Source organism: Dermacentor albipictus, chromosome 3, assembly GCF_038994185.2.
Source record: "Dermacentor albipictus isolate Rhodes 1998 colony chromosome 3, USDA_Dalb.pri_finalv2, whole genome shotgun sequence".
Classification (NCBI taxonomy): Eukaryota; Metazoa; Arthropoda; class Arachnida; order Ixodida; family Ixodidae; genus Dermacentor; species Dermacentor albipictus.
Window position 1 is genome coordinate 139,665,597 of NC_091823.1, and position 15,646 is coordinate 139,681,242.

General features: G+C 44.8%; 1 protein-coding gene across 7 annotated transcripts in view; it reads left to right on the forward strand.

Moving 5' to 3' along the window:
• Window positions 1-14,204, forward strand: part of LOC135917712 (uncharacterized) — a 147,292-nt gene extending 133,088 nt beyond the window's left edge. For 6 of the 7 annotated variants that reach the window (XM_065451273.2, XM_065451278.2, XM_070536096.1 and 3 more), the window contains 3 exons: window positions 8,295-8,513; window positions 12,209-12,334; window positions 13,925-14,204. In XM_065451273.2, the coding sequence (XP_065307345.1) occupies window positions 8,295-8,513; window positions 12,209-12,334; window positions 13,925-14,122 (543 nt within the window). In that variant the 3' untranslated portion in view covers window positions 14,123-14,204. The remainder of the gene's footprint in view (window positions 1-8,294; window positions 8,514-12,208; window positions 12,335-13,924) is intronic. The other variant, XM_065451277.2, reaches the window with a different exon arrangement.
• The last annotated feature ends 1,442 nt before the right edge of the window (window positions 14,205-15,646 follow it).

Below are 15,646 nucleotides of genomic sequence, written 5' to 3' on the forward strand. Positions count from 1 at the left end.
CAGCCGTCTCTGTAATTCACAAAAAGCTCTGCTGTACCGTTCCGAAAGTCGCGACACCTTCCTTTCGCCCATTTCTGCACATGGCCTCCGCACAGCATTTCGAGCATGCGGCTGCGTGCTCAGCCATACTTGTCATTCAAGAAGACATCTACGCAGTCGAGTTCATCGTATTATTTTCTTGCAAACGGTAGTATTTTAGGGTGGGATCTTATTTACTTCTTTCAAGCAGTAATTGATGCTTCCATGCTGAACTCACCTTCTTTCCACTTTGCGATATCATATGAGATGACGCTCTGCTTTCCTGCGCGAAGTTGATTATCGCTCCCTACATTGTGATTTCTCCACGTGCATCTGTCCTGGCACGAGTGTTCTGTTCCAACAGTTTCAATCGCGGTGCTCATTTCGAGCCTTGCGATGCTTTTGTTCATCGACACGGCACCCACATCTAGCCGCCGTGCTTGCCCTTGATGCTACCGTCACGGTATCAATTGCGCGCACCCAATTTCCGTTCCCGTTTCCATTGCTTCAGAATGAATCCCTCGGCCAAGTGGAGCCCTTCAAATCCTTGCCACTTTTCCAGCTTCGTATGGTTTATCGGAAATACACACTAGACCTCTAAATGCTGCACCATCCTAACAACTTTCCCGCCATGCGATCGACAACGGCTTGCACCCGATGCAACGCCATGACTTTCTGTTTTTTCTTGATAAGTTTCCTTCTGATTTTGACTGTTACAGTAGGTCGCTTGGCTTAAAGTCAACTGTGTGCCTCCAGATCAACACGAGCCCACACTCCCCGCTGCGGCAACGATCATACCGCGTATGGGCAACACACCGCGGCGTCATTGATGATCAAGCAGGTGACATGCTGAAGTGTAGCATTGTTCAGCCACCAAGCAGTCTTTGATCGTTCGCACTGGTTAAAGTTAAGAAGAAGGATACGATTCTATGCGAGTTATTGCTGGTTAAACACGATAACCCAAAAGGATTGTTACCCTGCTCCGCGGATCGACGACGCCTTCGTAGGTTGTCTGCAAGTTGCAGAGTTCGTTTCCTCTCTCAATCTGCGTTCCGGTTATTGACAAGTCTCTATGGCTGCAGCTCATCTCCTGAAAACTGCTTTTATTGCATCAGACGACCAATGTGAATTTACTATGATGTATTTTGACCTCTGAAACACTCCCGCAACCTTTCAGCGCATAATGGACACTATTGCACGTGGTCTCAAATGGAATACGTGTCCATGTGATCTCAGTGGTGTCATCGTCTTTGTCCCAGATTTGCCTTCTCACCTACATCGACTGGGGATTTTTTGCGCAATTTCCCTAACAGAGCGCTTCAATTCAACTCTTAGCGGCATGCGTTCCATGTATCTCACCTCTACACAGACCAACTGTGACCTTATCCTTCCCTTCGCCACGTACGCCTACAACATCGCACCACAAGCACCGACAGAATTTTCCACTTTCTTTTTACTCACTGGCCGGTGAACTTCAACTCCTATTGACACCATCTTTCCTTGCAGTTCCAACTCATTGGAAAACACACCGAATTCGGAAGCCGCCTGATATGCAGGATAAGGACGGCAACTTACTCGTACCCTTGCGGAACAAAGCCAGGCGCAGGAGAAACTTCGTCATGGCGACGGGCGCCATACCACCAGTCTTCGCCCGACTCTCTCGTTTAGTTGTGGGTGCCTGCAATACTCACGCCAGGTATCTCCTCGAAGCTTGTTCCCAAATACCATGGTCTGTACTAAATCGGAAAGTGAATTTCTCCGCTGAATTATATAATCGAACATCTCACATCTTCCAGTACGTTTGCAGCACAGGCAGTGAAACTGTGCGCATTGATCATCTCACGCCTAACTGCGAACCGCTTGTCCTGATAACGCCTTAAGAGGCCTCTGTGGCTCCATCTTAGGAGAGGGGAAAAGAGATATAGCAGAGAAGACGCACGCTTAGCGATGATGATGCACCGTGCTAAGCCGCCTCGCCAACGCAACGCAAGTGGGTCGAGTGGGATACTCTTTTCCACTAAGCCTGGACTGTCGCATCGCCCAGCTTGCGTTTATTCACGCCTATGATGTGTTGTATCCATTCATCCATCCATGATGTGTTCTGTGAACCTTCATTATAAAGTGTATATCCGTTCGGTGAACGAAGCGCAAACTCTATAGACTGACGTCTTTTTCAAAGCCATATTGCACTAGATTTACAATCTTACGAAGGTGAACCAGGGATGTAAAACGTTCAAGTAAAGCTTTTTTAGGCTTCCTAAAAAATATGGTGACAAAATAAAAATACGCTGGCAGTTGGAAAAAATGTTTCTGTTGCCTGTCTGGAATACTACAGCGAGTCTCGCACACAATACATGGAAATTTTCCTATTGTGATAAATAATAAAAATATGAGGTAAGGAGTGGGCGATCAAGTGCATAAGATATTTTACTGGCATTGTGTGAATACCTCACACATCGATATAATTTCTATTTAAAGCGCCAAGCCACGGAACGACTAAAATTTTACTAACCAGGTCGAAAAAAATTGTGGGCTCATTATGACATTTTGTTGGTGGTATATATTACTACTGAAATAAAAAACTAGGGGAAAGAATACAAATAGATTAATGAATACATAACAATGTTCAAAAGTTTCTAGCTCCACCCGCACTTTATTATTATGTGAGTTCAGGTATATGACAAATTGGTAATTTTAATTCAAAGTGTTAAAACGCACATACCACATCCTCATCTACCATCGCTGCTTATGCACAGACGCTGGCAAGAGCTAGCATACGCTGGAAAATAAAGACATCTTCTTAACTACCAAACCAAATTTCCATAAACAATATAACATATGCAAAGCTAAACGTGTATCAGTAAAAAAGCAAACTTCCACTCTATGAAGAAGAATGACTAGGCGAAGCTGTGTATGTGGGCTGTCAACGCGCGGGCGTGAGACAACATGGCAGCAGCAGCGAGGGTCTATCGGGCTGTCTATCGCTTAAATGTAACTTGAGTGGGGTAAACATAGCGCACGCAAAACTACGAGCCGTCAGTCCACCTAGACTGCACCTTCAAAACAGATCGCTTTCAAGATAAACGCCGTGCGGCCGTCCCATACCCATTTGCTGCCGAAGTACAAATCCCCCTCCCACTGTGCCATGCTCACAACAGAAGGCTGTACGCTCCCTGCCAGTTTCCTTTGTCGATTTGCGCTAAGATGCTATAGTGTTTAAGTTCCGTAATATAGTATGAAGCGACTATCCCAGCAACACTATTACCACCACGTATTACAGCGAGCATGTCCCTTGTTTTTAAATGTGCTCTCAGGTCAGCGTGAACAGCTTCACAAATTGTAAAGGCACTCACATTCAATGCATTTTAATAGACGGCCGCAGCAGCCAAGAACTTGTTGCATGCAGGATATAAGCATTCGCAAACACGGTGGCAACAAAGACAAGCACGCACCGAAAACAAATCACGTTGCAAAGCACCAGCATCAAGATGTTGCAAGGACGCATCGGTGGCAGTGTAAGAAAAAACGGCGACTACAAGCTTAAGCTTAAAGAATAAAAATATATGGCAAGTATTATAAAATCTCTGCTCCAAACGAGCATCGTTCCACTAGCTAATGAAATCACGATCGCATTGCTTTAGGTCATTTGTACTTTGCAACTTGGCTTTCTTGCTGCCCCAAGATGCGTAATGGGCCGAAAACAATAACTTTTGGAACTGCACATTCTAGACCGTCTTTTCCGTGCCTGAAGACTCTTCGAAACCAGCTATCACGGTGATTTTTGTGCTCTGTCATGGCTTATTATGCTACTACGATATCGCCACTTTCATTGGAATAGACGACCATGACATATATGGCTGCCCTGACTCCTGCTGACGATTGAGTGACTGCGATCGACGTGACGACATATTAAAATCGCACAAGGAAACGGCTCGTCAGTGACTTCATGCCTCAACAACGATCATAGTCTTCCGATGTGGATCTCGTTCAAGACTAGCTCCGCGAAAGGGGTGGAGCGCATCACGAATTACAAGCTTTGCGTCCAATATTGCAAAATGACGCAATGCAGAATAGTGGTTTCAAAAACTGTAGAATGGGTGATTATTACCTGCATATTTTGACAAACTGACTCATGAGTCGTATCGCTCACACATATACCTACGCATGAGTCTGAGTCGGGGTCAGTCCGAGTCGACTGTTGAAGAGCCTTAGAGGGAGCCTGGTCGAGTAAAATTATGGTCAGCCATAGCCCAAATCTACCTGCTTAAGAATAATTTTGGTCCCTTTTAAACCGAGCGAGCGTGGTTGAGCAGAATTGTGACGAGTCTGAGTGCGAGTGAGACATAAGCAGCAATGTAGTTTTTTGATTGAGTCTGATTGAGACATTTAGTTTGTGGACAAATGTTGACCTGTGAAAGCAAAACTTACAAGGAGTCTGGTTATATTTATTCTATTTTATAATCGGCTTTCTGTAAAATGTCGCAACATTATTTGTTGTGATAAGTCTCTGCGGAAGCGTCGTTGACTTATGCAAGGAACACTTCGCTGTTCTCGGCCACATCTCCACAGGCCGTTTCACTGTCAGGGGCTGAGCCGTTTACACTCACGACACTGTACTGCCACACCAGTTTAGGCACTTTGTTCGTAATCATGTTGCCAGCTAACGTTGGCTAATGTTACTCCACTCGCTGATATCTTCATTCGCACCTGATCTGTTACGGAACCATGGAGTCGGTCACCGACTGTGTTCCACCTTCTGTTTACCATGTTTATGTGGTTGCTGACCTGGCTTCCTCCTTTATGTTTATAATCCGTGACTGCTAATTTTTGCAGCATTTTGCGTTGTCGCTGCCTCTAATTAGCCAGTGATAAAGTATGCACGTCCCAGAAGTCCTCAAAGTGCGACTTTCAAACGCTCCATTTGCATTCTTTACCGCTTTTCTGGGCACGCAGCAAGACAACGTCACATACTAGGACCATCTCCTAGATAGTCCTAGAAGGCAACACCGAATAATCACACAAAGAAGCTCACTCACACGATATCATCGGGGCAGGTCAAAGGATCAAGCCCCGGCAGGTCAGACAGTTGGCTTGAGAGCATCAGGGGCGCATTCGCGAGCCGCCATCCGCGAGAGAACAAGCCAGCACACAAGACCATGCCACATGGACCAATGAAACACCTAAGTGTTCCTTGAGAAGTGGCCCTTGAACAAGACATCCAACCGAGCCGCCTGGCCTTTGTTCTTCTCGAGAGCTTCTGTTCCTCACGCGCTCCCGTCTGCTCCATTTTCTGCTATGTCGGATGTGCGACTCAAACATCATAGTGGCGAAGCCTTACTCATATACTTCATGAAACACGTGTTTTCGTATAAAAACGTGACACAAAACGCCTGTCCAATAGTGCTGTCGAATATGGCGTATTTCGGCTCGTATTCCAGCATTGTGTTTCACGTCCACCGATCTACGTGATACCGCCGAAATCAGCGCCATGTCGCTCCAAGGCACTACAAGCACATTTTACGCGTGACCTGCGCCGCTACAATGTGCAAGTGGTCCACCTTCATTCCCATATGTTACGCCACCAGCGGGGCCGTGACCAGGATGAAATGAGAAAGGAAAGCTCCCATCCGTGGCATAGAACATGCCCTGCGCGTACTACGATTACAAGTACATGGGTGAAAGCGGCAAATTCTAGTGGCACCTACAGAACCTCATATACGACATCAATATAAAAATGTTGCTTCTAAGTCCGTTACTTTAGATATACCTGCCATGCAACGCGATATTAAATCAGCGAAGGCTACAATAATAGCTGGGAAAAATTGTATTGAAACGCAATATGTGGAATACCTGACAGCCCAAAAAAATTATGAGCCACTCCACTTTGTAAAAGTGGATGACCAGCGAAGCTGTAGCACATCACACACGCTTATACAAGGGTACATGAATCTATATTAATCAGTTTTAGTGGTAGTGGCAATAGCTTTGTGACTACATTGATATACACTGATTCGTTTGGTTATAACGTAAGACAGCATATTCACCAAACGTAGATGTGTAGACGACCGTTCCTGAGTAGTTGAGCTACTTCTAATGATGTGGCACTTCAAATCAGGCTTTTCTAGCATAAATTGGGTGAAACGTTTCTTGTATGCTTTTGAAAAGTGCGCATTTAAGTCTCATACGAAGATCACGTAGATTGTTTCATCATGGCTAAGCCATGCAAAGTGGGTGGTCATGAACTTCTCGATATCACACTTGCTTGTGCCTGGAGATATATTCCCAGCGGATATCCCGATTCCGACATTCACTTGTACGGCACAGAGATCCCCACAGTCGACTGCATTTTCCTCTTGCGAGTCAGGGTGGATAGTTGTACATATATTTTGTCCTTTGCGTATATGGCAATGTCTCCTGTTCAAGAGCCGATCTGCTGTTCACAAACGATAACACCATACCAGTCGACTTGCAACAATGCATCTTGAAACATTCGTTTCATTATTATTATTATTATTATTATTATTATTATTATTATTATTAGTATTATTATTATTATTATTATTATTATTATTATTATTATTAGGGGCGGAGTTTTCCAAGCCTTTTGCTGTAAATATATTAAAAACAGAAGTTCGGTAAGATGGGCAGAGATAGCAGTGATAGTGATGGGCAGTGCTATTAAATATAGATATGCCTTTTGGCTGATGCCGGCAGCCATGCGTGCGGATTGAGTTCTCACCACTGTCCTGAGAAAGACAGGCGAGTGAGCTCAGGCCTCACTTAAAAAGCTTGTGGGCCACATGTGATATGCTGCAAACTTCACAGGTTTTCCTGTGATGATCTTACGGAGGGCGTAGGTTGCTTAAGATGTCCATAAAAAACAGGCTTAGTTTTCCGCAACGAAATACGCGTAATATCTTGATAAATACTTCCGCGTCAGTCTCGCCAACGCGTCCTAGTCCATTCCGTACGAAGCGAATGCGAGGGTGAGGAGAATCCCTAGAAACCGGGAGCAAGCTATTATCGTGTCTTACGTCATTCCGGATTCCATCAGAGCAAAAAAAAAGAAATAGAGAAGAAGTGAGGCATGCTGCATCTAGTGTACTTGTGTAGGGATCCCGCATGGCCGAAAGGGGGCGGAGCAAGTGCTAGAGTTTTCCGCTATATGATTAGCTCAACTTGTAGCAGTAAATTTATTCCGGCAACTCGTAGTTGAGTGAATACACGTGGCTGCTGTCGCTTGCCATGTTCTAGACGAGAGACGCGGCTTAAGAACTATAACGGTGCAGTCTATGAGTGTAAATAATTTTGCACATGCTAAGTCAATCTTGAGTGTAGGACAAACGGGGCGCTGCATAAGTGAATGAGCAAGGGAATACGTCCAAAATGTAATGGAAGAGGGTGTCACACGTTTGCCCGCACAATGTGTCAGCCATATTTCCGGGACATTAAGATTCTTGGCATAAATAACAATGAGACATCACGGGAGCTTATGGAAGCCTAATATTAAAAAAGAAAAACTCAAACCGCAACAGCGATAAAACACCTATGTTTATCAGTATGAGATGAGATTGCTTGACAGCTGCGAATTTACGGTTGGTGAACGGCCCACACATCCGTGTATCTCTCTATTTATTGCTGGATCAGCACCCAAAATAAATCAGTTTGTAATGCCGTCCATTCTTTTCTTTGTGTCTTTGCGGCAAAATTATGTCCTTCAGCAAGCACCAACTGGGCCAGAAAACAGTTCTGTTCGAACATATTTCCTCGCTTGTTCAGAGCGCAGCTCCTAGGCGTGCGTTCCTGCCGCGGTTGTCGGCGTCGGCGGCGTAATCGAGCGAAGGAGCGCAGCGATGGTTGAAAGAGCGAACGCGGAGCTCCGCGGATGTGAAAGACGGGAGGAGAAAAGCGGAAAGGAGGGTGCAGCAGAAGCATGAGGCCGAAAGCGGAGGAGGGTATGGTGAACGCGTGAGAAGAACAGCGTAGTGCGACGACAACGGCTATGAGATGGTGCCAAAGTAGCGCGCTTAGTTTTAGAGGTTTATCGGCGAGGGCAGCGGCTGGGAATCGCGGCCAGGCGTCACCCCCGCGCGGGCTCTCGCGTTCTCCAGGTTAGCGAGGCAGTCGTGCCACGTGCAGCGCATTTGTAAGGTGCTGCACGACACATGTTGTCCACGCAAGCCAACATATCGCTAAGTGAATACACTTATGGAGCTGTGCTCAAATTTCGCATTAAGGAGTGTCGTAATCGTTGCAGAATTTTTTTCACTTTTCAGGGCACCAGCATAAGTCTTCTTGCAGCCACCCAGCGGTTCTGGCCTTCGAACATGATGTATGCTATGTCCCTGGGCATGGCTGGTCGGTGGTACGCAGCATGTCATAGAGGCCCCTTGACGCGTAAGGGGCCCGATGGCTATACGCTCGGCAATAGATGCGGGGCCGCGTGCAAGGAAAAGAAGCTCCTGCCAGAGGATCAGATCACCGAGATTGCCCGGGTGCGCAAAAACTGCTGCTCATAACACTGTTTATATATAAATATATATATACACAGAGAGAGAGAGCGAGAGAGAGAGAGAGAGAGAGAGAGAGAGAGAGAGAGAGAGAGAGCCATATCTCAAGAAACCAACATATATCAAGGAGAGCATACGGGAAATTGTATTCATTAATTAAAAAAAAAGAAATCATAAATGAAATTGGACTTAAAAACATCTGGCCACAGGCGGCATAGCCACACAAGTATTCGCATTACGCATGCGATGCTCTTACCACTTGAAATACCGTAGCTCCGTTTCCCCATCCACTTTCCGGGGTATTTATGTTTATCTACTAGAACTACAGCTAGGTTTCTGATGACATGACTGATAAAAACCGGGTCCCTCGATTTCCTTTCATCTCGTTCGCGACATTAGCGACAATCTTGAATCCGGCACCACTGACGCCTTGACGTGGCATGTGCGGTTTTATTGACCAGTAGTTTTAACCTAAAGTTAATGTGCACGTAACGCCTGTGGCAGAAAGGATGCTCCTCATCCGCCATCAAGGCTTGTGAGTGGTGAGGCTGGCTAACGGTGTACGGGTTAGTTATAGTAGATAAACCTAAATATTCCAGAAAGTGGATTTGAAAACAGCGCCGCGGTAGCTGTTGGTGAGAGCATGGCACACGTAATGCGAAGACGCGGGTTCGTATGCCAACTGCCGCCAATATGTTATTTCGTCCTGTTTCATTCCCATTAATTCGTGATTTCTTATTTTCAATTATCAAGGACCACTAATTTGCTTTATGCTGTCCTTGGTACCATTGATTCTTAGATTCCTATGATATTACTCATAAAAAGCGAGCCTCTCGAATTCCATTCTTGTCATTTACTATGGAGATATACATGTATGTATATATATGTGCCGCGTTCCATGCCTCACGGCCTGAGTCATCTTTCTTTGTAGCTTGCTAACTATGGATCTTTGGATCGTAGAAGACTCAGAAAAAAATATATATATATAATATATATATATATATATATATATATATATATATATATATATATATATATATATATATATATATATATATATAAACACAAAGGCGTAGCCATAAGATCAATCCAGCGCGGAGCTTCGCAGCCGGAGTCGACAATTATGATCGCCGTTCTCGCCATTGTACTCTCTAAAATCAGCAACCTTTACGGCTGTAGCATCGGCAGAGTGGACGAGAGGTTGCACCCTGGAAAGTCGGTTTGTTAGTGTTGCCTCTCAGTCCTCACGGCCTGAATCGTATTTCTTTGTAACTTGCTAACCTTGGATTTCGGTATTCCAGCTACGGATTTTGACGGACACAGGGGCGGACAGCAAAGCAACCGGGGGGGTAAAACCATAACAGCTATCTTCATGATACCTGCACTGAGCTTCAGATAGACAGTGTCTCAGGGAACCTTAATTCCGTACACGGAGTCTACGAAGCGCGTCACAGCGTGGCGGCCATTCGGGCAAAAATTAAAGACGGCTGCCTATTAATCTATAACGCGGCAGCCTCACGCTCCTTTCTCTGACATAAACCTCACATCGCTTTTAATCAGGCTCGCACCAGAAAAGGGGGACTACCCTGTTACATCCACAGAACTACGAATTATTGGGCAGGACACTGTGCGCACTTTTTTTCCAGCACTAACTTCCTTGTGTCTGAATGCATTTCCGTTCTCTGTTCCGTAGAGTGCGCTTATGTTTATTTCATTGCGCAGAAAAAAAAATTGTGAGTCATATGTCAAGCTCGTGTTCATTTTTCGTCATGGACGCTGCGATCCTTTTTAAGGTCTAGTATACTGTTACGATGTACAAAACATTTATGCGAAAGTAATTTGCATAGGTATGGCTTCATCAGGACAACTGTATCTAGTTATAATTTTCTAAACACCCACCGCAGTTTCATAGTGCATACGTCTCTGCACTGCTGGGCTGTCACCTGTTTTATCTTGACCGCGGCGGTCCCATATTTTGGTGAGGGAGAAGCGAAATAACACACTTGTTTTACAATTTAATTCCACAACAAAGGAATATAATAATAATAATATTTGGGGTTTTACGTGCCAAAACCACTTTCTGATTATGAGGCACGCCGTAGTGGAGGACTCCGGAAATTTTGACCACCTGGGGTTCTTTAACGTGCGCCTAAATCTAAGCACACAGGTGTTTTCGCATTTCGCCCCCATCGAAATGCGGCCGCCGTGGCCGGGATTCGATCCCGCGACGTCGTGCTCAGCAGACCAACACCATAGCCACTGAGCAACCACGGCGGGTCACAACAAAGGAAGTTATGTGCGTAAATTATCCTGTTTTCCCCACTATGGGAAGTTTCTTAATGAGATCGAGATTTTCCCATGCACCTAAAAGCCCAAAATTTATTTTTCACTTAAGGAAAATCAAGTTGGACGGCAATTAACCGTCTAGTTGAAGTCAATGAAAGACAACGTCTTCTTATACGACATGAAGGGGTCAGGTCGGGGTGTGTGAACCACATGATTTATTGAGAGATCTGCGCCTAGATACACATTTGGTCGACGTCAACTACATGTTGAATCGCTTAGTTTTGTCATACGTAATCATCATCATGACAGTAACCATCACAGTCACCAAGTGGTTCTAGCTGCGCATGAATATTTACCCGAGGGACTCATATCCTGCGATCCATACCCGGTAAACCCAGAGTCCAACGTCACACATATCTACACTGCGCTAACTTCAGATTTGGCCCGTGGAAGATGCTGAAACTGCTTAGAAAGAGCAACACGCCGCACTGAAAGTTTGTGTTAATTTGCCGAGAACGATATTTTTTTTTTTTAGTTTGTCGACAAAGCTTTTACGGACACATGCTGCGAACTTTATGTTCCGATTAGTACTGTGTTACTTGCAATTTTGGTCAACAATTGGAATCATTAGGGTGCTGATTACCACCAGACATCTGTCCCCTTTATTCATTATCTTGGACTACGTTTTGTTATGATCTTACTTTTTTTTATTTTGTGGGAAAAGAAAACATGAATATTAGCGAATATATTTTCGAACGTTGTTAGAACTCAAGCAACGGCTTTTTAACAGCATGCTAGAACGGGACAAGTCCCAGAATTGCGCATTTGCGCGCATATATTGGAATGTTTAAGTTGAGCATTTGCGCTCCACTCGGCTCAGACCGGCATGCGCTTGCAATTGGCGCAACACCGCTTCGTGGAAACGCTAGTGCGCTTTTGCACAACGCTCATGCCTGGCATGCGGAAGACAGATCGCTTCGCGCTCCAGTGTGAGCGCGAGCGTGTGAGCGTGTGAGAGCGTCTTCTTGGATTCATGGTGGTTTTGCAGCAGGATTGATATAGCGCCGCCTGGGTCTCGACAAGACGCGGTTGTGAAATGCAAAATCTAGGCTGTTCCCTGCAGTGTTCCCTCAGCGCGTGAAATCTGAGTGGAGCGGAGCGTGAGCGAAGTAGAACTCAACTAAAAGTGTAGATTCGTGCTTTTCAGTGACTAGTGTGAATTTTATTGTACAATCTCTATCGGAAATTCCTGTGCCCTGTTTCATATTCCTGTTTGTTTTTATGTGATTTGTATTGGAACAAAAACAAGTATGAGACAGGGCATGACAGATTTTGTGGTAGGGCTGTGGGATCTGTGCTCACAAGTTCGACAATGTTTTGTGTCCTTCCAATAGGCCTGCTCGCGTCCTGCCTTCAACAATTCATTCTACCAAGACAGGACGTTCAACGCCCTCGTTAGTTACGACGACCCAGCAGGATTGGTCTTCACCTATGACAGCCCTCGCAACCTTCGTACCAAGGTGAGAGAAGCCAATCGTGCCCAAACAGCAGGCATGGTAACACTGAGTTGAACTTTTGAGATCGCGTCTCTTGAGATTATTGTGTGAAAATTATAGATATGCTGGTAATCACGCGATAGTCTGAATGAACATTGCTCATTCACTGTGCACGTGTTTCTTGTTAGGATTTGATACAAAGATTCTCATTATATAATTGGAGAGGAAGAGATGGAGAATGGTAATGCTAAATTGAAACTAAGGCGAAGTTGTTAGATAGCTAGTTATAGACTTATTTATTGTGTAAATACCAGTGGTGCTATGCTACCTCTCCATGTAGCAAAAGAAGTTTTGCGCTGGCGATTACGATCCTTTCTTCGGAAACTCTCGCGGACTTTCCAGACCATAGCTGTGGTCAAGCTATATACATATATATATATATATATATATATATATATATATATATATATATATATATATACATACATACATACATATCATAAGAAGCCAACAAACGCACCAAGGGCACCATAGGGGCAATTCCTTGTACTTCGTAATTGAATTAAATATGTGATAAATATAATGATAATTCAAGTAGATACGAAAACAACTTGCCGCAGGCGGGGAACGATCTCATGCCTTCGCACCACAGATGCGATGATCTGACCAGCTAAGCTACCGCGGCGCCGTTTTTCTTTCCATTTTCTTGGGTATTTACGTTTCACTACCAGAACTAAGCTTGGGAGTGTTAGCCAGAGCCGTCACTCACATACCTTGGCGGCGGATGTGGAACCTCCTACCTGGCACTGGCGTCGCGAGTACGTGATCTTTTTGGGTGAAGGCAACTGGTCAATAAACCCACGCATGCTACCTGAAGGCATCAGTTTTGCCGGCTTCGAGACCCTCGTTATGTGATAAACGAGAAGAAAGGGGGTTAACCGAGGGGCCCGACTTTTATTCATCATATCTTAAGAAGCCAACAGAGAAAGGTGCCAACGACAACATAGGGGAAGAAACGTGTACTAATCAATAATTGGATTAAGTAAACAATAATTTTGGGCGATTAAGGTGGATGAAAAAATAACTCACCGTAGGTGGGGAACACTCCCACGTCTTCGTTACGAGTGACGGAGTTGGCTAACTCTCCCGACGTTAGATCTAGTGGTAAAACTTAAATACCCAAGAAAGTGGATGGGAAAATGGCGCCGCTGTAGCTAAATTGGTTAGAGCATGGTGCGCGTAGTGCGAAGACGTAAGGTCGCTCCCCAGCTGCGGCAAGTGGCCCTTTCATGCACCATAGTTGTCATTAAATTTATATTTGTTTACTTCAATTATTAGGTACAAGTAATGTCCCCTATGTTGCCTTTGGTGTCTTCGTTTGTTGGTTTACTATGATACGATGAACAAAAGTGGGCCCCGCAGTTGGGCCCCGAAGGAGGAAGTGCGTGCAATACGCACTTCCTCCTGTCGTGCGCGCACTTTACAGGGTTAGAAGCGAAGCATTTTTTTCGGAAATGCCTAACGTAATTTATTATCGCGTTCATCTGTAAGGCACTCCACTTGACACAGACAGTGACCTCTTACGTGTTGTTGTCTCGGGGATGTTCAATGCAGCTCTGCAAAGCCAAGAAGAATGCGACAAGCGTGCAATACACCTTTGTCGCTGCGGACATCCAGCTGGAGGACGCCCATGGTATCTGCGGCTACGGGCCATTCCCTCGGCTATACATGCTCAAGAAGCTGGCGGCATTCTTTGCTTATAATTACACGTCTGCCGGTAAGGAGACACAGTGCAGGGCCGTCACATATTAATATACGCTCAATTGTTGCTACCAGCTCATGCTCATAGAAAAAAAATTTCGTGCGTAAATAAATAAAGTGAAATTATAGATTTTTTTCTGTCTTTTGTGTTGTTGTGACAGAAAATCTACCGTGTATGCGGGATATGGTTGTTTAGCATCATGTTGCGTGCCAAAAATCCACCTGTCTTTCTAATGGGCACGGATGTTCGGCGACTTTCCACATGGCTACTTGTGGCAGTTCGCATTTGCAAAAGGAGACGCTATGATTACTTATTTTAGCATATTTGCCTATCTCTTCCTTAACCAGGGACGGTCTTATTGAAAAGCTACCGCCTTATCTGTGGGAAGCAGCCTAGTGCTGCTGCCGGGTACCTACCTAACAGTAGACGAGCTGCAAGTCCGTTAGCGGCCTAATTTTTGCTCGTTATAAGACTTAACGCTTGGTAGAGAGTGTTTTTTTTTTCCAGCTTGAGTGCGTCCTTACTTAATAGGTTCACTGGGAAGCCGCATGTGAAATTGCCGAAGAGGGCATGGGAAAGACAGACAGAAGGTCCTGAGGGGCTTGCCGGCAGAGACCCGTTGGGGTTTCCTGCTAGCCGCTGGCTGCTCCCATGTCGCTATTGGGAGGCCAAGCCTCTCCGCTCTTTCACGGGCCCTCTGTACGGCCGTGGACATAATGTCCACGCAAGAGGTTTTCTTTTTTTTGGTGCTGCTCTCGTTGGTTCCTTTTGTTTACGTTGTACACTCCGCTTAAACGGAACTCCCACAGTACGAAAAAATTGTTCATTTATTCGAAGTTTTCTTTAGGTGGAGGACAAAAATATCTCCAACAATACTTTTATTCACAATGTACCAAAAAAATTTTATATTATCTTGATTAAACAAGGAGGCTCTGCGTCTAATACTGCAGCTTCTTTCAAGCAATATTTTAAGAACATGCATGCATAGATACCCAATATCACTGCGTAGTCCTCGTGCTCAATATAGCGCGACAGATATTGAAAGGCATCTTTGTCATCTGGACTGCAGCAGTTACCCGCACAATAAAATAAATATCCATTTCTTTCTTATTGAAATCATGACTTCCAGCACGAGCAACCCCGATAATATTTTCAACTGTCTCTTCAGGGCAGGTAACGAGTGTATGGTCCGGCCTCTCTTATTCTTGACGTGGTGAACGAAGCAGTATTTGCAGCCATATTTCCAGCTGAGTCCTATCGTCTCTGTTACTCTCTTTTTTCATCGAATATTGCTTGCGCAGCGAATTCTATGTGATTAAACAGCATTTCATTCTCTACATCATTAATTTGTCTTAACATTTTCGCGACTGCCCGATCGAATGGATTTTCGTCCGTTTATATAGTACCAATATTTCACATGTTTGTCAGACTTGCCCTGTGGCATGTGTCATTAATGTGGATGGTAGCTTCGGAAACGGTTGCGTTTCACCGCAGTTCACAGAACGATTAGCTTTTTTTTTTATCAGGCATTTCCATTTAGGTCAGTTCCAATTTCCCGGAGTCCACTGCATCTA